General features: G+C 49.3%; 1 protein-coding gene across 2 annotated transcripts in view; it reads right to left on the bottom strand.

Moving 5' to 3' along the window:
• Positions 1-25,413, bottom strand: part of SSBP3 (single stranded DNA binding protein 3) — a 54,209-nt gene that overhangs the window by 8,716 nt on the left and 20,080 nt on the right. The window contains exons 5-6 of one of the 2 annotated variants that reach the window (XM_054072634.1): positions 8,524-8,613; positions 671-751 (exon numbers count right to left, since the gene is read on the bottom strand). In XM_054072634.1, the coding sequence (XP_053928609.1) occupies positions 671-751; positions 8,524-8,613 (171 nt within the window). The remainder of the gene's footprint in view (positions 1-670; positions 752-8,523; positions 8,614-25,413) is intronic. The other variant, XM_054072636.1, reaches the window with a different exon arrangement.

Here is a 25,413-nt window from a genome sequence, read left to right as displayed (position 1 = left end):
AGCTGTGGGGAGGCAGCACGCTCCCCACGCACGCTGGTTAGACTGTACACACTGTTTTGTTTTGTTTTTTTTCTGGAGACATCCTTTTTAAAAAAGTTAAGTTTCAAAAGAAAAAATAAAAAAAGGTGTCCGGAGTCCTTTTTTAAACATTTTCTCTGCAGATTTATTGTGTGAAAGCGTTTGACATCGGCAATACTAGGTGAGGCTGTTAAAATTAGTGCATGGGAAACCCTGGGTGTTAGATACTGTTCAAGTTTAAATATATAGATATATTAAAAAGTGGCAAATAAGCACATACAGACAGGCACACACAAAAAAAACCCCAGCGCTAAGTACTGAAAAAAAAGATAGAAAGTTAATTTTTTTACAGCTGCTGCTACTAACAGAAGCTTATAAACCCACATCAAGTTAAATTTCTCAGGCTACCTTGGGAAGGTAAAACAGTCTGATACCCATGATTGACTTCTCAAGTCCATTGACAACTGCACATCCAAAAAAAAAAAAGGAAAAAAAAGGGAAAAAACCAACATTCTGCTTCGGAGCTGGGGTGCCCAAGGGGATGCTCCCCAGGGAGCGGGTACCCGCTGCCCAGCATCCTTATAGAGGGAAAAAAAAAAGCAATTGAGTGCACGTCCCGGTTCACAGCCCTACCCATCGCTAGTGTCTTTACCTGACTGTGGGGTCCCATCATGCTGTTAGGATTGTGGGGTGGAGGCTGTGCGTGTGGCGAGGGCTGTGACCCAGGCGGTCCCTGTGAGGTCAGACAGTAGAAGGAGGTTATAGATTAGCACATGAAAGCGCAGAAAGAGCTAAAAAAAGGATTGACGGGTGGACCTGTTTCATTGGGAAGTCAAGTTTTCCCATTTCTGAATTTTATTTCTTGTTTTTAATTGAGTTTCTATTCATTTGTAGCTGAACAATAAATAATGATATATGCAAAAAAAAAAAATTTAAAAATCAGAACATCTGTCAAAATACAGCAGCCACATTGACGGTAAACAGTTCGGTAGTTCAACCAAGTCTGCAATGATAAACACACAGGTAAACACTTTGCAAGGGTGTGCAATGAGGAAGAAAAAATATGCAGGAAAGGACCAGAGAGGTGGGGGAAATACAAAAAACACCCCCGAACAACAAAAAATATAATTTTCTCCTCTCTCATCCCAAAAGTTGGAGATAACCTCTGGGGCTTTTAGATTGTGGCTTATTGGAGGTGCTGGAGAGAGCACAGAGGACAAGGAGCACGTCCCAGCTCATGCCTGGTCAGTGTCTGGCTGGCACAACTGGGGTTGCCTTGCCAGCCTGTATGGATGCAACATCCTTGGATTCCCTACAGATGCGAGCAAAGTGGCTTGCAAGCAAAGAAAGGATGTCTAGGGGAAAAAAGGAGAGATTAGTCGGTGCAGGTTTAAGGCTGCAATGCAGCAGCTGCTGACATTTTGGGCTTGAACACTCACTTTATTTTTTATATATTTCCCTTATAAGCACAAAATGAAAATTTGCTTGGAAAAACCGTGAGCTCAGTGCAAGAATATAATGCTGCGTGTTAATGTAAGGAAAAAGATATGTGTGTTTTTTGAGTCAGAGGAGGTGTAATTGGTAGAGAAAGCAAACGAGCGTTGTCAGTAGGTGATGGGAAGCAACGGCAGGCTCCAGGATTGGCGCCGGAGCAGATGTTCTCTACCTGCCTCGTTACTAATTTCAACAAGTGTTCGCCTTCTAGCTGCTGCCAGCAATGGCATGGTTTGTTACCATGAGCAATTTTCTTAATTAACAGACATTAATTAGCCATTTAGCAATTTTGCAAGCATTTGTTTAGCAGCTTTCCTAAACATGAATACCACTGTGATAATGGTACTGATTAGAGGGTCCCCTAATTAACAGTACAGGGAAGGAAAATTGAAATCACATAAATTAAAAAGGGAGGGGAAGTTAATGAAGGCAGGACATATTTGCACCTGCAAATCTTTTGTACGGCGGAAACTTGAGTGCAATGTAAATAAAGTAAGAGGGTGGGTTTTTTTTTTACTCTTTTTTTTTTATTTTTATTTGAATGGTTTGGTGGTGAGATGGAGCCAAGCAGATTTAAACCAACAGCCTCCTGCCAGTCTCCCCACTCCAGCCGCCGTGCCCTGAGAAATAAAGTCCCACATATTCTCCAGGAGCCGAAGGCAGCCTACTCATGCCCCTACTGCTCAGCGAAACTTGGCTGAAAGAGGTCACAGGACCTCAGGACAACCCTCCTGGTGCCAGCACAACTGCTTTTCTCCATCCACGTCCCACCAGAGCAGCGAAGACAAACCTCTGTGGTCCAGCTGTAGCATCAACCTCCTTTAGCAGAAGCCCTCTCTATGCATGAAACTTGACTTATTTTTGCCTCTGAGGTGGCCAACTCTGTCTGTGTGACTGCAAACCACACCAGAGACAGCAACCACCTCCTACCACCAGTTGGACCATGGAGGGCAGCACCCCACAGCAAGGTCTGGTGACCACCGATGCCCTTCCTATACATCACAACCACAGGATTTGGGAAGCGAAGATCAGCAGAAGTGAATGAGCAATGAAACAAAGTGGAAAGGAAAAAAAAGGACCTGCAGAGACCAATTCTCAAGTCCCATCAATGCAAGAGTCAACAGGTCCTCCACAACGCCTGCCTTGTTGTTGTTACCCAGGTACTGACTGGACAGTCACGCAGATCCCAACCTGAAGTTCTGATTAAGTCCCTTGACATTCTCACTCCCATATTCCCTGATGTGGAAGGGCATGGGGTTAACAGGTATCAAATGTCTGGGGGACACGGCCACCTATACGCATCCTGGCTGCTCCTGGAGGTGATGCTTAGGGGCTGCATTTAGGGCTTCAGAGCAAGCAGCGTTTGGTAGAAAAATCGTAGAAAAAGTGTCTGTAAGACATGGTGGTGGTTTCACCGGAGAAAAATGCCCTGCTGCTATCAGTTCTGGTGAGCATTGGTTGTTTGTGCTGCTGAATGCATCCTCCGGAGCGCAGTCCTGCCCCATCACCCAAGGCCGCTCTCCAGGATGCCCCAGGCTTGGCGCCACTGCATCTTTGCCATTGCATTATCCAATGTGGTACCACTCCCAGCAGAGATTTCTGGATAACGTGACTGCAGAACGCCCAGCTTGTGCAAATGTCTCAGCAGGCAGGGAGGAGCTGTAAGGGTTGTTTTCTTTTTTTTCCCCCTTCTTTTTTAGCTTTTTCAAAACAGCAACAAGCAGCAGCATCTGAAACATTTGCTCCAGGCTGCAACTGCCATGGCCCCCTCCCGCGCCCCCACGGCACGGCTGCTCAGCTCTGTCAGAAACACAGACCCTCTGGATATTGTTATCTCTGTAAATATTTGCAGATGTTTCAGGGCTTGGACCTGCGTTTGGCCAGGAACGCCTACCGGATCAGTTGCTTTTACGCATGGGTTTCCCTCGCTGCCGAGGAACCAGCAGATGATCCTGATGGATCATGGCACTTGAGACAAGTGTTTTCCAGAGATGACATGTGGGCTCCAACCAACAGAACAATGCTTTTTTCTTAAAAAATGTGTATTTAGCAGTTATTAACGAGTGCTGTTACAAGAGGAGGCCGATCACACACAGTCCTGCATCCTCCACATCCCAAATGCCCTGGAGTCACATCCCCTGAGCAGAGATCCATTCAACTTGCTGTGCCAGCTGTGCAGGATCTGCTCTGTAGTCAATTCACTTTCAACTCAAGACTAGCACTCTCCTCAACCAGAGAAACCCCATAATCTCTCAAGCTCTCTTTTTTCCCCCATACCGGAGGCCTTGCACAGGGGGAGACTCTTCTCCTTCCTGTAGCTGCCTCAAAAAAAACCCAACAAGCAAACCAACAGCCAAAACAGCATCAGAGAAAACTGTTTCCAACAGCCGTCCATGCCTCAACCTTCCCTCTGCTTTATTTTCCCCCCTCTACACTACAGGGACTTTAAAAGCCCATCCTGGCCCATCAGACGATCCACGTTTGCTGCTGCTGCTCCTTTCTAAAGGGAGTTTCCAAGTGATCAGGTTATTTCCACTCTGTCTTTAACGAGCTCGACTCCTCAAACTTCTTGTAAAATATTAAAGATGGAAAATGGCATGAGTGATCATAGCTCCGTGTGTGTCAATTTATGTTTCCAGCGTAATTCACCACAAATGGATCATGTTTTATGGGCTACATACTTTCAGCTAATGGGGGAGTTTTTCTATTTAAAAACATTTTCAGGCACCTCTGGGGGTGGCAGAACAATGCAGGATGGTACGAGAAGGCAAAGCATCACTGCCATGAGACAATTTAGAGTTAGCAATAGGAAGGCATCTCGTGTTTTAAAATACCTGCCCCTGCCTATTGGTTTTGACATTAGAAAATACTAACATAAATTTGATGGATATTAATTAAAGACATGCCTGGGTTTATTGGATAGGAACTTTATTCCTACCAAAGGAAAGGGAAATTTTGCAAGTTTCCAACAAAAAAAAAAAGATATCCCTGAAGGAGTCTTTAGGAGAGATGCTCCAGGTGCCTTTGGAGAGGAGGACCATGGCTGCCTTCCAGTGCGTGGTGCCAGGTGAGGACCCAACCGCATCTTCCCGAGAGAGGGCAAGGCAAGGCAAAGCAAAGCAAGGCAGAACAAGGCAAGGCAAGGCAAGACAAGACAAGGCAAGGTGGGCCAAGTTCCAGCGCAGACGGTGGAAGGCAGCCGTGGGCAGGAGCTCTGCCTTGCCTGCAGCTGGGGCTCCCAACTGCAGAAGCCTGGTTTTAAGGAATATGTTTAACACAAGCTCTTCAGGAAACAAACCCGTGTCAGTTGGAGCCAAGAACAGTCACCTCCATCTGGCTGGAGCACCCGAGAGAAAGTTGACTGCAAATCCCACCATATGCTCCAGACGCTCGGTACAAAAGCCTTGGGCATCCTACTAAACTTCCAGAAAAAAAACTTTCTCCGATGCTTGGTTTTCCTCATTTCCAGCTCACAAGCCACCTTCCTTCAAATCCTGCCCAGTGCAAGGCTGAAATTGATCTCCGATCTCTGCCCTGTGCCTCTCTGGTTTTGGGAAGGGCAGCCTTGTTTTGTGGCTCTTCTGCAACCTTGCCAGAGCTGGTTGACCACAGTGTGCCAGCAGCAGCTTCTGCTACAACCAGGTGCTCATGGAGCCAAGCAGGGGGAAAATGGTGGTCCCCGAGGAGGGAGCAGGACAACATGGACCCCATCCTATTGCACTTGGCTTTACCATCCTCCCCCACCATGGACAACCTTACCCAAAGAGATGTGTCCTGGGATGAAGGGAGGAGAAGCGGGAAGAGCAGGGGATGTTGGGGGGAGCCCTCTAGACCCTGGAGCCCCCCGTCTTCCCCAGCTCCCGAGGTCTCTCTGCATTAGGGGGCAGTGTGGGAACACCGAGCAGCCAGCGCTTTGTTTTGGTGCATCTCGGCTCAAAGCTGCTGATGCATAGCTAACGCAGACGCCGACATTGATTTATGGTCAACTTTCCATTTCATCAGTGTACGGGGCGGTGCGGGGAGTTCGCACTGGGGAGAGAAGGCACGGTCGCTGTGGGGGCTGCTGACTGGGTCCTCCGCAGTTTATTTAGTGGTAGGAAGGTGTGGTATTAATTGCTTCCAAATTTTAATTTTGCTTTCTACAATTCCCTGACAGCCCCATTCCTCCTCTGAGGGATCTGCACCCCGGCATCAATCCAGCTTTCAAAAGAAAAGCAGGAATGCCTCCAATGACCTTTAGGAGGACGAGCAGAGGGTTTGTTTGCTCATCTCAAAGGGACAAAGAGAGAGATTTAAATAACAGCATCTACGCACATTGGTTGTCAACCTGGCCATCTTTTGTCCAGAGCACAGCCCAATGCTGTGCCACTGGCTGTCACCGTGCAGTGCCCTGGCAACCCAAGGATGCCCAGGGCCTCTCCTTTGCCATCGTCTTGGGAAGGCTTTGGGAGACTCTGCAGGCTGCACTCCCTTGGCCCCCAGCCCAAAGGTCACGGCTGAGTCCCAGTGCAGAGAAGGGACTCTCCCTGAAGACGACGGCTGCGGACAGGCGCTGCAGCTGGGGCTCCTCCTCTCTTCCTGGCATGTCACTTTTCCTCCAAGCTCACTCCTGTGGGTTTCTGGGCCACTAGCTCCCGGGAACAGTTTGTGTAATTTTTTCCCTTTCCCAAACAGCAGCACACTTCCGAATGCACGGGGCTGGGGGGAGTTCATGCACCCCCCGCGGTGGCAGCACAGGGTTTCTGCAACTTGAGCTTTGCTGGCAACTCCCTCCTCAGCTTCTGGTGTGATCCCCCACCATGCCAGGACAGGATCAAGCTCTCTAAAACCTCCCAAAACCCCAAGCCTGCTGTCCTCAGAGATATCCCTGCAGGTCCCTGGTTCCTGCAGTACAATGCAGAAAAGCAAGATGTGATATCCCAAAGCCCTCTCCATCCTCCAGTCTCCTGGCACATGGAAAGCACTGGCTGAGATAGTACCACCAGGAACCTCACCCACTCCCGCAGCTGGTATGCCAAGGGTCAGGGAGAACTCCTTTGCATCTCCAGTGAGCTTTTTGGTCTTGCTCTGTTAAGTTCAGCACTTTAATTTCCTATAGAGATAAGAAATTCCCCCTGAGCTGCAACTGGCTTGCTGCCGAGCCACCAGCCTACCTCCACAAGGGCCGGTCTCCAGCACCTTCTGAAGATGGAATAAGCTCCAGCACCCAGCAATAAATCAGACGGGCTTTCACATGGGGGGAATGTTCAGACTGTGTTAAAAGGTGGGATTTTTCTTCTCCCCTCCTCCCCTCCATCCCAAGGGCTGGGAGGAGAAACCAGATGTTGGAGGGCTTTCAGGAAAGGCAGGCTCTTGAGATGTCACATGCAAGCCATATGCATTTCACCCATCCTCTCTTCCCTCCAGCAGCTCTGGGGACGGGCAGCATCCCTGTGCCTGACACCTCCACTGGAGCCATTACTTCTGCTGGGTTTTCAGGACATGCGCCAAAAGGTCCTAAAGAAGCAGAGCTGCTTATGATCCCCCCTTCCCCAGTAGCTCCTGGTCCACGGGAGGCAGGGAGCTGCGATAGGTTGCTTGCTTCTGAATCGGACCATCAGCACAAAAATGCTATGGGAAGGCAGAAAGTAAAGCAGGGGGCACAGCTTGGAGGCTGTCAACGGGAAGAGTTGAAACGGGAGCATGTACAGCCTGTCTGGGTAGATGAGACTCTTTTGCCTCACCCTCTCCTCTCAGGGAAAGCCAACCCATACTCTTGAAGCTTTGCCCTAACTTCGTGCCAGTTCTGCAGCCCTCACAGCTCTAGGTGAGGTGGGAGCCTGAAAGGACAGTCAGTGTTGCTGCGGGGCGAGATCAGGACTTTCGGAGACACATTTGTTGGAAGCAGGAGCTTGGCACTCAAATTGCTGGCAGCAGCTATGACCTGCGAGATAGCATCTCTGCTGTTGGCTTCACCCCATGCCACTGAGTGCTGCTACATGATTCGCCTGTTTTAGGGTTCCCGATCAATATCGGATATTCTTACTTTGTCAGAAGCATGTTCAGGAAATGGGATCTCTCTGAAAAAAACCACAAGACCCTCCTTCCCCCTTCCCATACACACACAAATGGCGATATCGGCCTCAGATATCGCCACAATAAATCACAAGCGCCTTATCGAGTCTGCCTGTCTACTGCCTGAGAAGTTCTCCCATATACAAATCACAAGCCCAGATTACAAAAAAGCAGCTTGCCAAAACAAATATTCCTTTCAACTCTTATCCCATTTGTTACACGAACAAGTGTTTCTTCCTCAAGGAGGAAGATTCTAATGCACCAAGAGCTTACGCCGCTGCGTAAAGATATTCCAGAGAAATCCAAAAAACTCCCCACAGTTCAAGTTTTGAAACTCCTTTTCCAAGTGACTGTTGAGATCCTTTCCGTCAGCATCACTCCAAACACACGTTACCCCCTCCCTGGTCAGAGCTCGTTGCGGGAGAAGGAAGGAATGAGGGGACATTGGGGACTTTGCTAGGTATTTGCTTACAAGGTGCCTCGCGGCATTCGGGGACTTGGCTGGTGCCCACTCCTGCCTGCAGCCGCAGCCAGTGTTTGTTAATGCTTTCAGTGATTGCATTTGGAAAAAATCAAGTGGTTAACCAGAGGTGGGGGGGAAAGTTTCAGGAATCAAAATCCAGAATGTTTTCAATTATGCACGTCTGTTAGGACCAGAGAACAAATACAATCTCAACCCAAACACAAACCAAGCAGCTGTGGAAAAAACATCGCTTGTAAATATACAGTAACCTCCTCAAGCAAGAAAGAAATTTGCTTTAAGGCCACAAAAAATAGAAAGCAAACATGGAAGGACAGCAGAACACAAGTTTTTCCTAGACAGGTCAGCTACGCAAGCATGCTGCTTCCCTAGCATCCCCTTGGAAAAAAAACACAGGCACAGAAGCGCTGACACCCAGAGCGTAAGCAAACAAGTGTGCAGTGAGGAGTTGAGCATCGGGAGGAGCAGCAGCCTACCTGGAAGAAACCGGGTGGGATGGGGCCCCCGGGCATCCCGTCGTTCGGGGGAATGTTTCCAAGCACGGGACTCGGGGCGGCAGCTGCGCTCTGTGGGAAACAAAACCAGGACAAACATAGTGGTTTGAGTTGGAGTTAAGAAAAAAACACATAAAAAAAGCCGTCTTTCCTACCACACCACACTGAGTCTATTACCTCCAGAGCCCTAAGGATCACTCTCTGTGCCCCAAGCATCTTCCCCGCCATGGGGAAATGAGCAGAGGATGCTCAGAGCCAGACAGGCACCAGCCTCTGTGGTTAACCTACAGAGAACATGGCCGCGCAAAACCTGGGTATAATTCTGGGGCTTATTTATTCATTTACCCAGGCATTCAGTCTCATTAATCCATCCACGTCACTTCAGGCAGAAGCTGTTCCAAGGCTTTATTATGAATTTCCAACCTCATCGCATCGACCTCTGGGGTCGTGCTCCTGCTCATGCCTCCGCAGGATGAGCCACCCGAGCGGCTCCAGTCCCAAAAAGTAGGGACAAGGTGGGTACCCGGACACCCAACTCGCTCCTGTTCAGCACCTCTACTCATATTTACTTCCTCTCTGTGATGTACGTCAATGGACAAAGAGGTTTCTCTGGTGCAAGCAGCATCTCTGGAAGTACTGAGGGAAGGGTGGCATGCACCGAACTACCCTGGGAAAGCTCCAGCGTGATGGGAGGCTCCAACCCAGAAGGAAAATGGTAAGATAAGGATTTCTCCCTAAAGACCCCTGCTGGCAAGAAGTCCCTGCTGAGCTAGGAGCGCTACATGTGCTGTTGAAGTGCGTTCTCATCTACTCATCACCAAACTAACCCCCATTCTCAGGGCAGTTACAAGGGAGCCTCAGTGATATTAACTGGGTTTAGATCACTGAACTACTCTGTCCATGAATTTTTATGACAGACTTACCCACCTAAAATCACATGGCAGGCAGTGCCAAGGAAAACTGTCCACCACAAAATAACATTAGTGGAAAAATTTTCCACTGAGGAAATGGGGTACACATGAGCTGCTTCAGGCTTGGTTTTACCCCAAAGCTTGAAGCACCTCAACCCCACCAAACCCCACGTCTTGACAGCAGCTGAGATAGCCTCAGCCCCTGACCGCATCTGATGCAGTGACAACCTCAAGATGTGAGCAGAGTGCGGAACCCGGGGTGTCAGGACTTGGGCAGCCCAGAAAATGAAGGATTATTATTAAGGACTACGGCTTGCCAAGGTGGGGCCCCAGTGTTTGGTTGGGAATCCCTCTAATCCAGACCAGAAAGCCCTGCAGAGGCAGGGGAGCACCAGGCTAACCGCGCTGCCTTGTGTCTTCCCAGGGGCCATCCCTCATGCCCCCTTCCATCAAGCTCTCTGGCAGGAGTCAGTGTGCAGGGATGAAAGCCAGGACCACAACGGATGAGTGGTTGCTTTTCCGACACCAGCACCTCAGAGCTGCAAGCGCCGGAGAGAACGGCACAAGCAGATTCCCCAAAAAACAAGACCCCCTTTGCAAAACAACCGCGGTCTACCAGGCACAGCCCACGCCATGCTCCCCCCATGCCCATGAACAAAGCATCCCGAGCAGCCTTCCCCACATCAACAGCAAAGGCCAGATCTGAGTGTTTTTACACTTAATAAAAAAAAAAAAAAAAAAAAAGTCCTGGCAGGAAAAATAAGCCTGCCCGTTCCAGGCTCTTTTTATACATCAGACGGCAGCAAAAATAGACGGGAGAGGGACTGAACCCAGTTCTTCCCCTCCCTCCATCCCCCCAAGTGGGTCAGCTATAAAAGTAAAACCAAATCTTAATCCAAGGCCATGAACATATTGCAGTTTCTCTGCAAAGCAGATGACGGTTCTTAATGCAAAAATATATAAGACCGAGCCCCAAACTGCAGCGAGCTCATTTGGAATTTCCTTTATTAAACCCTCTATCACGCAAAATGCTTCCCTCCCAAGGCGGCGAGTGCTGCAATAAAGCTGCCAAGGTGATATTTTATGGTTTCAAGAGATTTCCAGCACACCATAATCCTTTGCTGGGGGAATCTCCCGAAGTGAAATGGATCCTGAAGAGGTGTGGAGTGAGGATGGACATGTATTTGGGGATCCATGGGGAAAATATGCTGCCCTCCTCCTCCCCTCTGCAACAGGGAGGAGGGTAAAGCAGCCAAAGACAATCTGGAAGCAAATGCCCATTTTTTCCACAAAACCACAGAATACTTTTCTGCGTTAAACACCCTGAAACCTCACCTATGCCTTCACAGCATAAACGGGGATTTAAAGTTCCTCCTCGCACATGTGGCGCTTGGCAGAACTCGGTAATTAAAAACCCACAAGTGCCCTGAGCATATTGTAGGATGGGAGCCAAATTGGTCAGCCCTTGATGAATGATTTACAAGGCTGCGAAGTGACATTTTATTTCTTTTTTATTCCCCTCCCCATCACCGCTGCTAAGGTAAACACGGAGGCACCTTTAGCCCCACAGAAGCAATGGGAGTGCAGCCGCAGCTGGAGCAGCTCCACAAAATCTTTGGGATGTGCCAGAAAAGGGGGAAAAAAGGACAGTGGGAACAAATTTCCCAAACCCCGAGGATGAGTGCCCAAATCCTGAGGGTGAGCACCCACACCCAAAGGCTTTCTGACATCAATTTCAAACAAAAGACTTTTTTGCCCTCCCAGCTTCTCCCACCTGGCTTATTTTCACCAGTTTGGTTAACAAACTATTTTTAAGGACTCTGGAGATATTGGCTGGAATTTGCCTGCCAAACCCCTTTCACCTGGTGAATATCTAAGCCCCTCCAAACCCCACCAGCACAGGTATGGGCAAGGCAGAGATGCTGAAGGGGCAGGCAGGAGATGGGCAGTGCTGCGGTGGTACAGGAACACAAAGTCTGCTGTGCCACCACGTCCAAGCTGCCGCTAAACTGCAAGCAAGTCCAGCCACATGAAACTCCCTGTTGGCATGCAATGCCCCGAATTTCCTTCCACCAAAGCACACTGGAGATGGCTGTCAGAGACAAGCAAGGACAGCCCAGCACAGCCAGCATGCTGGCGCCTTTGCCTTTTATTAGATGGTGAATTTGCTCTGCGCTGGAAACAAAATGCAATTCCTGGAGCATGCATACACAGATATATACAAACACATACTGACATGTAGGGGATTTTCCCTACGTACGTTAGATTTTTTTCCCTGTTTTTGGTGGAAGTGAGTGCAGCAATGACAATCTGGATTACTGCATTTCGCTTCCAAACCGAAGCTCTCAGTTAACACACCGGCTCTGTACGCCAGCAGATGCCGTCTAAGCCTCTAAATCGCACACTAATTGCACTAATTGAGCTAACAGTCTCTGTTTCGTCTCCCTACCCTGAGTCAACCAGCATCTTCTGGTACTGCTGTAGAGATCCAAGCTGTTGACTGTAGTGTTATTTTGTCAGCCATTAAACGATTCATCAGAGTCATTAATTGATTTATTACCGCTGCCTGCGAGTATAGCTTTGCAAATAAAGAAGGATGGAGGTCAGGAGGCAATGGAAATCGGACAAAACAGCACAGCCAGGAGCTGGGCACTTGAATTATTGGTAGGAGCCTGCTTGTGCAGGACCGCTGGCATCAGGTTATGGGTGAAAAAGAAAAAAGATGTGCTGTTTGGCTTCACTGCCAAACCATTTAGGTTTTTCAGCTAAAATCTAGGTAGGATGTAAAAGAGTTATAAAAACTATCTTGTTTTCTTAACCTAATGCTTAGGAACAAACCAGGCTATTCTGCTGTATTAATGGCATTTAAGAGTGGCAGGGAAGAGGCACCAGTGTGGCTGCACCAAGCAGCTCCCCCACCTCTGGAGCAGCCTGTGCTGCCCTGCCAGCATTTTGGTGTCACCCAAGTTTGCTTTCCCAGGCAGGCTGAGCTGGGAACACAACTCACCTCCGTTTGCCCACAGCCCCGGGAGGAGCTGCGGACTGGAGCTTTTAGTTATTTACTTTCTTTAATGCAGAGTTTAGGTTTTTGCTGGGCGTGAAGGTTTGGTGAGAGCAGGGTGTGGTGAGTGGTTTCCTGCCCCCTGCCCTGCAGCAGACTCAACCCAAGAGGAGCTGTGAGGCACCACCAAGGCTGAAAGGGTTTCAGGGGGGTGAATTTGAAAACCAGAGCAGAGTCGGTGGGCTGAAACAGATCCTAGCCCCAGGGCACTCCCATCTGCAGTACCCAACAGGGCTCAACAAGGGAAGGTTTGGGAAGCTGGGGAGCTTTCTGGATGTGCCATCCCCATACTCACCCTTGGGATGCTGCAACTGCCATCAGCCAGTGCTGGACAAGCCAGAGTTGCCTGCAAGACTGACTCAAAGGTGGGATAAAGCACAGCACTTTGATGCAACCCACCCTGCAAGGCTTCCAGCACTGTGGTGAGCCAACATCGCACAGGGCTGCCTGCAACCCTGCATGGCTCAGCCAAAGCATTAGCCAAGCCCCGGCTTCCTGCGCAAACCTGCCACATTTTGCCAACACAAGTGATGGTTTCCATTAACAACACAAAACTAGGTCCTAGTTCCCATTGGCAGTATTTACTCTGGCGTTAAACACGAGCTGGTGTCTCCACCGCATGCTCAGGGTGAGCAGCTTTGGGTAGCACAAGTAGCTGTGCATCTTGCCCCAGCATTCCAGGGCTGGCTTTCACCTAACACTTTAAAAAAAATAAACTAACCTCCAAACAGTGGTGCAAGACGCTGGCAGACAGCAGAGAGGATGCTCGCTCCCTAGAAAGCATCACAGGCACCGGCTGTTCTACTGTCCCCAACCTCCATCAACCCATCAGCAAGATGGGGAGAGCAAATACTTTCATGTCACATACCCAAAACCAAACTGAAGATGGATGGACATTTGCTCTTTTGGCTCAAGATGTTTTTGCCATCGCTCTCCTCTCCAGAGGAGGAGACCAGAGATTTGGCTGCATCTTGCACCTCACAGCTGCAGCTGGAGCAGCACAAGGCACTTGAGGGCAGCTGCCTCTGGTACAAGCACGCGGAGATGCTCAGGACACGTCAGTTATCTGGTATCTATCTGTTGTCTTTGATTTTGTTTTTTTGCCTGGAGCACAGGCTTTGGAGCCTAAGGAAGAAATCAGCGTGCAGGTCAAGACTTAAGCAGGCTGCGTAAACAGGTAATAGGGAATTTAATTGGACTCTAGTTAAGCCTTTTCATCTCATTAAAGCTGCCTTCATCTTATACAGTCAGGTTTTAAATTTAATAATAGAACCCTCCCACACCTCGCAGTAACCCGATTAACGCCAGGGAGGACGGCACACCAACCACTTCCTCTGGACCGAGCCCTCATATGCTCTCCTGCATCCATCCCCTCTGTGGGTCGGTGGCAGCATCTGCGTTGCATCAATGTGCATGAAAATAAATAAAATGCCAGTCCACCACAGCTGACGGAGTATGATTGCTGGCCTGTACGCCAGTGGCAGCAACCACTGTGGCACCCGCTTCAAAAACACGGTGCTTGCAAAGCCTCTTGGATGGGCTCAAGGTGTTTTTGGGGCGCACCACGCTCCCCAGTTGGGGTATGTCGGAGACCATCCTCCTTGCTCCATTGCAAGTCACTTGGCTGGATGCTCCAGGAGACAAAACAAACCGGTTTTGGTTTATTTTAGGGTAAACAAAGGTAAAAGGAGGCTGAGATGAAGCTTTGCCTATTGGCAAGAAGAAGATATAAAAAAAATAGATGAAATGGGCTTGTAGGAAAATCACCATGCATACCACCCAAACGCCATCCCTGTGCTCCCGTGGGACACTGAGCTGTACACACAGGTTCACCTTAATTATACTTCTAGGAGAGTGCAAGATTTTTGTGCTTGTTTTAAATACATCACCTGTGAGCCATCGGGCATGGGAAATGCAGGCACACAAAGTGCCAGTGTACGCCCTGGCCGGGAACAGCCACACTCCACCACTTTTTTCCCCTCCTTTAAAAAAGAAAGAAACAACGCCCAGTCCTGTATTTTCCCTGAGCTTTTTTTAAAAAAGAAAAGGCAAAAGAGTTGAATGGTGTTTCAAGCTAATGCAGGGCTTTTTTTTTTCTCCCCCCTCCTTGTAAAGGATAATCTGAGACAGCAGCTCCAGCCGTGAAACAATAGGATTTTAATCTCTTAAATCGGCGTCCCCCTTATCCCTGGGAAGGAAACCCCTTCAGTCATTTACAAGTTTGTAAATAAGGCTCTTGGTAGCATCTCACGGACATCTGCTCCGCCAGCCCACAGCGTTCCTGCTAACATTTACAAACATCCTTACGCAAACACCCAGCGCGCTCTGCTGAGCTGGCTTTCTCTAAATATATCCCAAGGAAATAACTTGGCAGGGCTGCAAAAATTTCACAGCAACCGAATTAAAGGGCGGGGGGAAAGCGAAGGGATAAGCATGGGAGGTGTAAAACAAACTAAATGCAATTAGGCTTGGTTTTGCACACACGCGTGTACAGATAGGTTTACAAAGGGAAACTTCTGGGAAGTTAAGCCAGGCTTGCTGGTAGTGCTTCCCCTGACTTAGGAAGGGCTTTGCAGAGAAGAGTGCTCTCATGCTTCACGCTGCACGGTTGGGTGCATGGATGTACCTCAGCCCTGCTACTCAGGGATGCTTTGCCATGGGCATCCCATAACCCCCTGCCTCCGGCCTGGAGTGAAGGTGAAGCCGGGGTCCCAGCTCAGCGCCGGCAGCGGAAGAGCTGCTGGCATCTTCCCTGGAACAAGACCCATATCCAGCCCACACCTTTAAACCAATGTACAAACCCTCTCTGCCAAACAGCTCAAATGGATCTTGTGCAATTAGCAGCCTAGAAAATGTTGTAAATACACAGGTATTAATTACTACCAATTCTCCTCTAATAATTCTAGCAACAGACAGGCCAGGCTCTTTTCCAGCAATCAATACCATCCATTTCAGGGTCCACCTGCCAAAAAAGTTATATAAAATAATTATATAAAATTTTCATTAGATAATGCAATTGCTTAGGACTATTAATCTACTGCTCATCTATCAGCATGGAATGCTTGGCTCTACCCAAGGCCACACGGCCACTGCCACCATGCAGCTCTTTGCACCAACAACCCATATTCTGTCCTGCACTGGACACTTTGTGGTTCTCCCTGGATTTGCTCCCAATATCCTTACACAAGCTTTACGTAAAGCCTACAGATTAATATCAGATTTTAAAAAATCATTATTATTTTTAAAACCCAAAAGAAAACTGCCCCAGCAAGCAAAGGTGCCGGGAAAGGTAATTTGCTGGTGCTTTCTGCAAAGTTGTGATAGTTAAAGCAGATGGGAGTTTACTCCCCATGATGCCTCTCATTTTGTACTGCTGCTATTGGGGAGTTGCATGCGGTGTCAACACAGCTGGATTCTTGTTGGCATGTACACCAGCTCACCTTCCACCCCTCCCTCGAGCATTGTGGCCAAAATCAAGCCCTCTCCTTTACCAGCCTTTGAAAAGCCCAGATTGAGGAAAAAAAAAAGCCTCCATCTCAAAAAAATAGTAAGAATTTGTTGATGAGGTGCAACGGAAGCTGCTGGCATTGGGAGCCAGACTTCTTCCCAGTGCCTGTACGAATCACCTCTCCTCTGCCCTCTTCCAGACTGAAACTGCCAAGTGAATTTTGCAAGAGGTTATATGAAAAGCTAGATTTAAAATGGTAATCTGATTTAAATGAGGAAAAAAAATAAAATAAGCCATGGTTTTAGAAAAACGATGCACCATTGCACCATGCACATTTGAAAAAAACCATAATTTTAACTTGTCCAAAGGATTTACTAGCAACTAACAAGGATACTGCCAATCCTGTTGACTAGCCGGTGCACTGCAAAATGCCCTGAAGTCATCCAGTGCCCAGCAGTGATTCCCCCATTAAAGATGAGTGCAGATAATAAATACTTATATATATATTTATTTATTATTATTTTTGCCATCTTGCGTTTCAGCTAACCAATCTCACTGGTTGCTGTTTGCAATCAAAAAATAAGCCGTGATTTTGCATGGGATCCAGTGACGCCCAGTACCTAATCCTCATCTGGATCTGAAGAAGGGGGTAAGACCCCTCCCTGGCGCCTTCCTTTGTGGTGCAGCAGGACACGCCATGTCGTCTCCAAAAAAACATCCATTTCCATTGTTTGGGTAGTGGGATGCTGCAGGATGGAGCACTTGACATCCCGGCACAGCATCCAGCACTTCACCCCCAAGTCCAGCTAGCGAGGACCAGGACCCAGCTCTGCCCTGCAGGAAAACATCCCCAGTTTCCCCATCATCCCCCGCCGCAGGCAAAGAGAGAAGAGAATTAATGCAAATACTCCCATTCTTGTCATGCACTTGAATGCCAAAATACCCCATTTGCTTAAGCCTATTTTACTGCTAGCAGCTGCCCCGGTATTATTCCCCAACACCAAAGGCAAAGGGCGAAAGAAGTTGGTCCGGAGCAGGTGAACGCCATCTGCCTGTCCCCAACAAGATGCTGACAGACATCATCTTCATGTAATAACACAAAGCCCGTTTGAACGCCTGTGAAAGGTTATGGCAATGCTTGAAAAGCAGCGCCGTAACCTTTTGCAGGCGTTCAAACGGGTTTTGTGTACCTACGGAGGCGGCCAAGCATTCGTCCCCACTCGCAGCAGCCCCTGATGAATGTGCCTGCTGATCTGTGAAGAGTAAAGTTATTCCACAATGAGCCTTTAAAAAAAAACAACCACAAAAATCAAATCCCCTTCTCTAGCAAATCAGCAGGTTAACAAAAATAAAACATAATTTTTAACAAAAGTGGCCTTGTTGATGTTTGAAGATGCTTCATAGCATCTTCTCTATACAGCACCTTCTATAAAATATGTCAGTGGAGGGATGGAAATGGCTTAAACAGAGGCAGAGGTGGCAGCTGACTTCAACAAGAGCTGTGACTTGCTGTGCGGGTACAAAGTCCAGCACCTTGTATAAACCCTGGCAAGGCAGATGGGGAGGAAGATTTCGGACTTTGCACAGGAGCAGCCAGCACTGCCGTGGTCAGACCAACAGCAGCCTGTCAGAGCCCTAAAATTAACCGGGAAGGAGTGACTTATTGCAAATTTTGAGGGCTGTTGTATTTGGCAGCAATTATGGCTATGGGCTTTGGTCATCCCCATTATTCAAATGGCACCCATCCTCTAGCACACACACCCCTGGAAGCATTGCCATGGCAAGTCCACCAGGTTTCAATACCCATGATGTATCCCAAAAAGCACGTATGGGCTTGGAAACCCTTTGTGAGCCTGCAATCATGCTCTGGGAGCTTCTGCAGAGACAGCAGCAGCGTGATGGCACAAGGAAAGCTGTTGGCAAACCCCAGTCCCAAGCAGCCATGAGTTTTGTGACTGAGTCATGCCTCTGCTGGTGTGCATGGAGAAAAGACATTGTGTCTCAGCACGATTTCTACCATTTCCAGGGTGATGTTTTAAAAATAGAGTCACAGAATTGTTTAGCTGGAAATGACCTTTGAGATCATCAAGTCTGGTAAAAATATTCTGCCCTCCATGCAACACCTTTACACCTACGTGCCGCCCAGGTATGGAGCTGCAGAGCATCCTGCACCCCTGCATCCATGCAATGGTCTGCTGCAGAGAGCATCCAGCATCCATGCAGTGTTCTACTGCCTAGGTATGGAGCTGCAGAACAGCCTGCATTCCTGCATCCTGCAGCAGCAATGTCAACTCTCCCCAAGTCCTGGATGGCTGCTGGTTAGGTTACAGTGCATGTCACCTCCCAAGTGCTGTACCCCAGATTCACCAGTCCCTGGGGAGTAGGTTTGTCCAAGCAGTGCAGCACAGCATGGAGCAACACCAATACTCTCTACGGGTGGGCTTAAAGCTTGAGCAAACAGCTTGGGTTTGAAACACGTCAAGCTCAAGGGAAGATGCAACACGTGGTGTGGCGGTGGCAGGAGGAAAATCCCAGCTTTCCTCATGATCTGCTGGTGCAGAATCCCACCATGGGCCACGGCCATCACTCTCCCCCAGCATCATGGAGACCGGGCTGTTACTCCTGGGGCACAGCCAAAACCAAAGCGGTGCTAAATGTCCCCAGAAATCATCCCTGCACATCTGCCAGGGGTCAGAGATGGGGGGGGACGGGGGGACTGCAGAAACTTTCCCCTCCTCTCTGCTCATCTAATCCTCTGGGCTAATCCCTTCCAGCCATATGGAGCCCCCGCAACCCAAACCTGCCCCTGGGAAGCACCCACTGCTGACCCGCCACACCCTGTATCCCGCTAGGAGCCGTGCTTTGGATCCCAGAAGAGGTGTATAGGTGGGAAAGGGTGCAAGCCCCTCACAGATTCCCCGGAGATGCCCCCCAACAGATTGTGCATGCATGGTTTCTGATGAAAAGTCACAATAAAAACACTCTTCAGACCCAGGTGAGCACAGCCCCTGAATCCATTTTCCCCTTCTTTAACAGCAGCCTTTTTTTATGGCAGTTATTTGTGGGTGCTGCCCCAAAATACTGTTTCCTAGGTCCAGTAATTGCTCAAGGCATTTGAAAATTAATAGAGCAGCTAGAGAAAAGGACAAGAGGAGTAAATCTGACGTAAGCCAGCACGTAATTCAGCGCTGTTCCCAAGAACTGGTGGCTTTCTCCAAAGCCGAAAAAAGCCAGGGGCTAAGCTAGCTTGGAGAGGTGCAGATCTTCCCTGATAGGCTGGGATTTTTCAGAAGGAAGAGCATGAATGGGAAAACTTTGATTTCCAGAGCATTTAAAATACTACGGCATGTTCTGGAGAAGGAGAGGAAATGCGCATCCATGAGACAGAAGGGAATTAACTGAACCACCCTGCCTCCAGCCCTGCTTTCTCTTGCCTAACCTAGGAGAGGAAACACCCCTCCAACACGGCCCCAAGTTTCACTTACCTTAATATCAAGCCCTTCTCATTGCTTTGGCACTGCTGGCAATAGCAGACCAGGCACAGCCGAGCTGTGGTGCTTCCCTGCGGAAAAGTCCCTGCAGGGTTGTAAAACTCAAGGAGCAACCTCACAAGGTGCACACTGGGCTAGGGGAGGGTTTCGGATAAATATATGGGTTTTTTTAAATTAGTCACTTTGCTTTGCATGCATACAGAAGGGTCTGGTGAGATGAAACTCCAAGCTATGTTGCCCTTAAAGCTTAAAAAACATTAATTATTTTACTTCTAAGAGCACTTCTCCCTGTCAAAATAAGGAGGTTAATACAAACCCCCCATTTATGAACTGGGAGCTTTTTGACGCAGGCTCTGGAGGGACCCTATAAAAGCAGCACGCAAACCCCTGCCCCCTGACCCAGCAATAAACTAGTACATGAGGCAGGAAAACTTAAAGTCTTGAGAGCAAGGAAAAAGAAAAAAAAAAATTAGCCACAGGCTTTCAGACAGCAGAGTGGGGGAGGGAGCGATGTGAGAGCACTAAGCATCACTGCAAGGTCTTGTTTAGACTGGCAGAGCTGGGGAAAACCTGGTTACAGAGTGGGTGGGCACAGTCCAAGGGATGGACGGGGATGAGCACAGTGATCAGGGCCATGAACTGCTGATGGAAACTTCCTGATGGGCTTTTTCCCTTTCTTTTTTTTACATCCACCATTTGATATCCACAAGGAAGAGGAGCTCCTATGCTTGCCACAGTCAGAGCTGCTCTCAAGCACTCCAATGCACAGATCTTGCAAGCCCAAGCACAACACCTGTGGGTCTGCACCAGTGGCACATGCTCCCAACAGCATGCTCCTCTCCACCGGTACATACCCACGGGTGCCAGGTTGAAGCCCAATCCCCATGGCCAACGCTCCTTGGTTTCCAAAGCTGAGCATCCCACAACCTCCTAGTTCTGATGGCTGTTGTCCCTTACCTCCCGGGCAGCAAAACACCCCCAAAATGCACAGGCAGCCATGGGCAGCCCCCGAGACCCCCAAAGGCAGAGAATGCCCATGGCACTCAAGTTTTCCTAAGCCACAGTGGAAGCTGGAGGGCAGCGTTGCATCCTTGGGATGATGATGCCCTTCCCCTGCCCACTGTTCCCAGGGCACCCTGCAGATCGCTGAGCTGCAGCAGCCCCGTCCCGTGCTGGTGAAGCCTCAGTGAAGCCCTGGTGGTCTGTGGGGTTTCTTCCTCCTCTTGTCCTGGTGGAATGGGGCATCCATAGCAGCAGTCCCTTGCACCCACCAATGTTTCAGTAGGCAATGGCCCCTCCTGGGAAAACTCTTCCCAGCTGCAGCATGGAAGCAATATCAGGGATGAGGGGCTTTTGTGTGAGCAGCATCCTGCTAAGCCACACAAAGCAAGGGTTGGGGGGGGGTTCTGAAGGCTCCTGGTGCAGGGAAGGGCCCTCTCCATCTTCCCCCACACTGGGCACCAGCTTTTGTATTGCTTTGGCCGGATTTGTTAACTCCCCTCCTTGAAGCTGGGGCCTCCTCTGTCTGCAATTCCTGCGGATTTTACCTCCAGGCAAGAGCAAGGAGGAAAAAAAAGGAGGGGGGGGCAGCCCAAAGCCATAAAAGAGCCTGGTAAAAACAACAGACCGTGGATGGGGGATAGATACGCCATGGCTCTAAAAAAGTGCACCGCCAGAGGAGAGTTTGATGGCACTGCCAGAAGGAAAGAAGTGTCTTCCCACTTGCAAACAAGAGTTAATTATAGAAAAAAAGGCCCAGGAAAGTGTTAAAACCATCTGCGACACGAGGAAGAGGCTGGGGCCGGGCAGGCGCAGGCAGCAGCGATGACAGCTGCTGTGTATAGGCAGCCTGGACGGCTCCCCCCGCCTCCCCCCAACGCTGTGCCCTGCCATCCTCCCACCCTGCCATCCTTGCCATCATCCTCCCGAGCCAGCGGCGTTGGCAAGCCACACTGCTGCGAGGTCCTAGCCACCCCAGCATGTGCCGTGGGTCCCACATGACACCCTCAGCAGCTCCCTTCTAGGCAGAAGCTCTGGGTTTGGTGGACACCGCCAAGCCCCAAAAGTGCCCCAGGTGGGAAAGGACATCCCCGGGCTGCACAGCGCAGCCTCACCAGGAGACTTGCCCTAAGTATGCTCCACTGAAGTACTGAAGTATCACACCACTACGTTCCAAGGGACAGATCTCCAGGCACCCATTTTTACCCCAAACCCTATGGCAACGAGGCTTGTGCGATGATGCCATGTGCTTTGCATCGCCTCTGCTGTCTCCTTGACAAGGCTGAAGATGGATGTGCCTCCTGCCGTGGGAGGCTGGGGTCTGTGGGAGGCTGGAGATCAGCCCACGCGGCTGCACAGCACCGCCCGACCCACAGCCGGATCCTAACTGCTTCACAAATATTTACCTAGCTGGCTTTTAAACAAATTCGAAAAGCCAGAGAGTTTAAAGTCCATGTCCCAAACAGCTCCCGTCTTGCTCTCGCCTGCCCTTGGGTCCCCAGCCGCCTGCCCCGGCAGCCTCCGGGTTCTGTACCCTGCCCTGACCCCTGGATTTTAAAGACACTGCAGGCAGGCGGGCAGGCTCCTGCCTGGCCGGGCAGCCGGGCCAGCGGCAACACTTCTGCCTCTTATTTTATTAGGGACATTCAGGCTGGATGATGCCCGAACACGCAACCGGTGCATTTCAGAGGAGACCTCATACTGATGAGCTTGCATATAGACTCACCGCAGAAAATAATTAGCCATAATTAAGGGCTTCTGGTTTATGGCTCCAACAATTGTTTAAACAGCACAGTCCTGTTCAAATTAAGTTCAGGGCTCGCCCATAAATATTTCTTTACTGTGGTACGGTTTAGTTTCAAACTCCTGCTCCAAGCAGCCAGCCTGGGCTGTCCAGATCAGGGCCACAGCTGCTTCTCCTGCAAGGAGGCACATGGCTGGACCCAGCCCCAAAATCATGCTTTTTCGGAGCAAAAATCTGTTGAGGGTAAGAGAAAGGAAGAAGGAGAATGGTTGGGAAAAACTGCCGGGAGCTGGAGAAGATGAGAGCAGACAAAGAGCAAGGAAGTGCCACCAGTGAGTAGATGGTTCCATGGCACAGTGTGGCAACCAATGCCTGTGGCATGGTCAGATCGGCTGGCATTTTGGCTCACTGAGTTGAAGGAGCAGTTTGAGGCTCTTCCACATAACATCTACTCACCAGGCCAGCCCTCACCCCACCTGTGGCACTCCCTCCCTATGGACAACATATGGCATGTCTCACCTCATTAGAGACATAACTAGCAGAAATAATAAGCAAGTTTGGTTCCTCTGCCACAGTGTGCTGTTTTAAGAGCAGGATCAACACAGAAAATCTAAACTAATGCTCTTCCGCACTGAGATTTTCTGGTCTCCCCCCAAATCCCTGCTCCCAAAGCCACAGTCCCACAGCGTACTTGCTCTCCGCATCAGCCTGGGCAACTGGGTGAAGCAGAATTAAATGTGAAGATCAATATTCATATTGAGGAAGCTTCTAAGCAGCTTCAGTTGGTTAAGCAGCCTTAAAATTTTGGCCACCAATGGTGGTGTCGCTGATGAGACCATACACTGCCCAGGTGCACTCGAGGGTTACCTGTACAACTGTACTCTCTGGAGCACGGAGACATGGAGAGGGAGTCTCATGGTGCTACAGCAGCATGCAGGAACCATGCCTGGGTGGAACCCTGCAAGCAGTTCCACAAAACATACGTTGATAGTTTACTTTTTTTGCACTTCTTAATTAACACCAGCCATTGGCACTGGAGAAGAGAAAACCTGTTGACATGCCACCATGCACCACAAGGCACCATGCTGTGATGCAGTCCCACCATACTGGACCAGGTAAAGGGAAGAGAAGCCCATATGATGGGTTGTGCAGGACTTCTGTTCCCAGCATGGTGGGGACATCACGCAGAGAAGCTGGTCCTCAGCCCACATAGGTTCTCCTCTCCAAGACAAGTCCTGAAGCCACCTCAGGGCCACTGAGTATGGAAAGTCCAGATGTTGCTGCAAACTGGTAGAAGTCTTTCCGTTGTTTATTTTTTGAGGAAAAGGAAAGTTTTCCCCCACTTCTTCTAGCAGATGAAACCATAGAAAGTCCTGGGAGCAAAACCCCAAGGCTGCTCTGCCACCCAAAAGGGCATCTTCATACACTTTTGGTGTGCCTTCCCAGAGTCACAAGCCAGGAGCACCACCAGCTCCCACCAGTTGCAGGGTTTCTCCAAGTATGATCTAGGAGTACCATCAGAAGCGCACAGGGAAAATAGCCATATCATAAACCAACTCAAGTTTATGACCTGAAAGTTTTAAGACATAGCAGGAGTCTTTGTACTATGGCCATAATTGCAATATATCAGTGAGCCATCGTTTCCACCAAGATCTAGCGCTCTAGATTTCACAGCAAATGCTGACTTAAAGACCCATATCAAATACATTATGATACCACTGTTTCCCGTTACCCACGCTGATGATTCAATTAATTTAAAAACAGCAGTGAAATTTAATTTTGCTATTAACCCTGTAATCCCCAGCAACAGCTAGCCAGGAAGACGGCAGCCACCTGCCCAAGTCTGGATGGACCTGAGGGGTGGGAGGAGAGCTAAGGGATGAAAGATGAAGAAATACGGATATGAGCAGAAAAAGAGGGCAAGGCAGGATCTTTCCTAAGCCCTTTGCAGGGGTAGAACATGTACAAAAGTTTGCAGGAGATATGAGACAGAGAGCAGACAAGGTGTTGCAGAACAGCGCCTGCAAAGAGCTTTATTTGAAACAGGGTCTTGTAGGAAAGGCTTGCTCTCCTCCTTCCACCTTCTTCCACCAGTGCAGCTCAAATACACACGGTCCCATGCAACTCCAAAGACAAACACAATGCAGACTGCAAAATACACCAGTGGCTGTCCTCTAGAAAGGTAATCACCAGCACCTGCCTGGGTCTCGCCTCAGATCCATCAGCAGGGCCAAGGGTTAACAGGAATTGTCATATGCATAAAGGCAAGCTGTTCTTTCAGTGGGGGAGGGTAAAAGGTTGTCCTTTAGAGATCTGCAGTGATGGTTTGCGTGTAGGCTCAGGCCTTGGGTCAAGCAGGGCTCACCCGTGGCTTCATCAGACAGCCCAGCTCACTGTAGAGGAACAGCACAGAAGGGACATGACCACCCGACGAGCAGTCCCCAACACACGGCCGGAGAAGAATAGTTAGCCCAGGCAGAGCCCTCCCATCTGCTTTTGTTTTCCAGTCTTCAGTCTCGGGCTCTGCTAAAGCCCCTGAAGTCACTGGGCATCTGTTCTCCTCCACCCATCGCAATCTGCCAGCCACCGCTGCTCTGACAGCCATCCATCACGCCGTAACACGCTGACCACAAGACCCAGTGGGACATCATTTTCAAGTCAAATGCAGCAGTTAGCATAAAATAAAGCTTTGCCCTGGTTTGGGGTTTTTTTTTTTGACGATTCTGCAGCTGCAGCTAGGGACTCAGTATGCAATGAAAGTGAGGGGGGGAAAAAGGCACAGGAAAATGGCAATTCTACTCTTCTGAGTCATAACAATTATGACGTTGTGATAAGAAACGTTTTCTATGAATTTTTAAGTACCAGTAATCCTGTTTTGCAATTGTCCCCCGGGAACAAGGCGACAGATTGAATGGGGCTGACAGTTATTTCCATCCTGACGAACGCAGCTCCGACGCGCCGTCTCCTCCCTCCAAACTTCCCGGCTCGGCATTCAGCCCACTGCTCTGGCTCCATGAGCCAATGTCTGTTTGGTGATGGCCACCAGTGCGATCGAGGACAGTCCCTGATAACCCTGTGAAAGCCAAGCTTTGCACCCTGCCAGCCCCAAAGCCCAACAATTTATTTATATGTGTGCCCAAAAAGCAGAGCTGTCCTCTCTGAGTGTGTATGGGGAGTAAAAGTACCCGATAAAGCCCCTTATCCTTGCACATGCAGCT

This window comes from Cuculus canorus, chromosome 8 (assembly GCF_017976375.1).
Source record: "Cuculus canorus isolate bCucCan1 chromosome 8, bCucCan1.pri, whole genome shotgun sequence".
NCBI classification, from domain to species: Eukaryota; Metazoa; Chordata; class Aves; order Cuculiformes; family Cuculidae; genus Cuculus; species Cuculus canorus.
The sequence above is the reverse complement of the archived record's forward strand: the minus strand, read 5'-3'. Positions and strand labels throughout refer to the sequence as shown.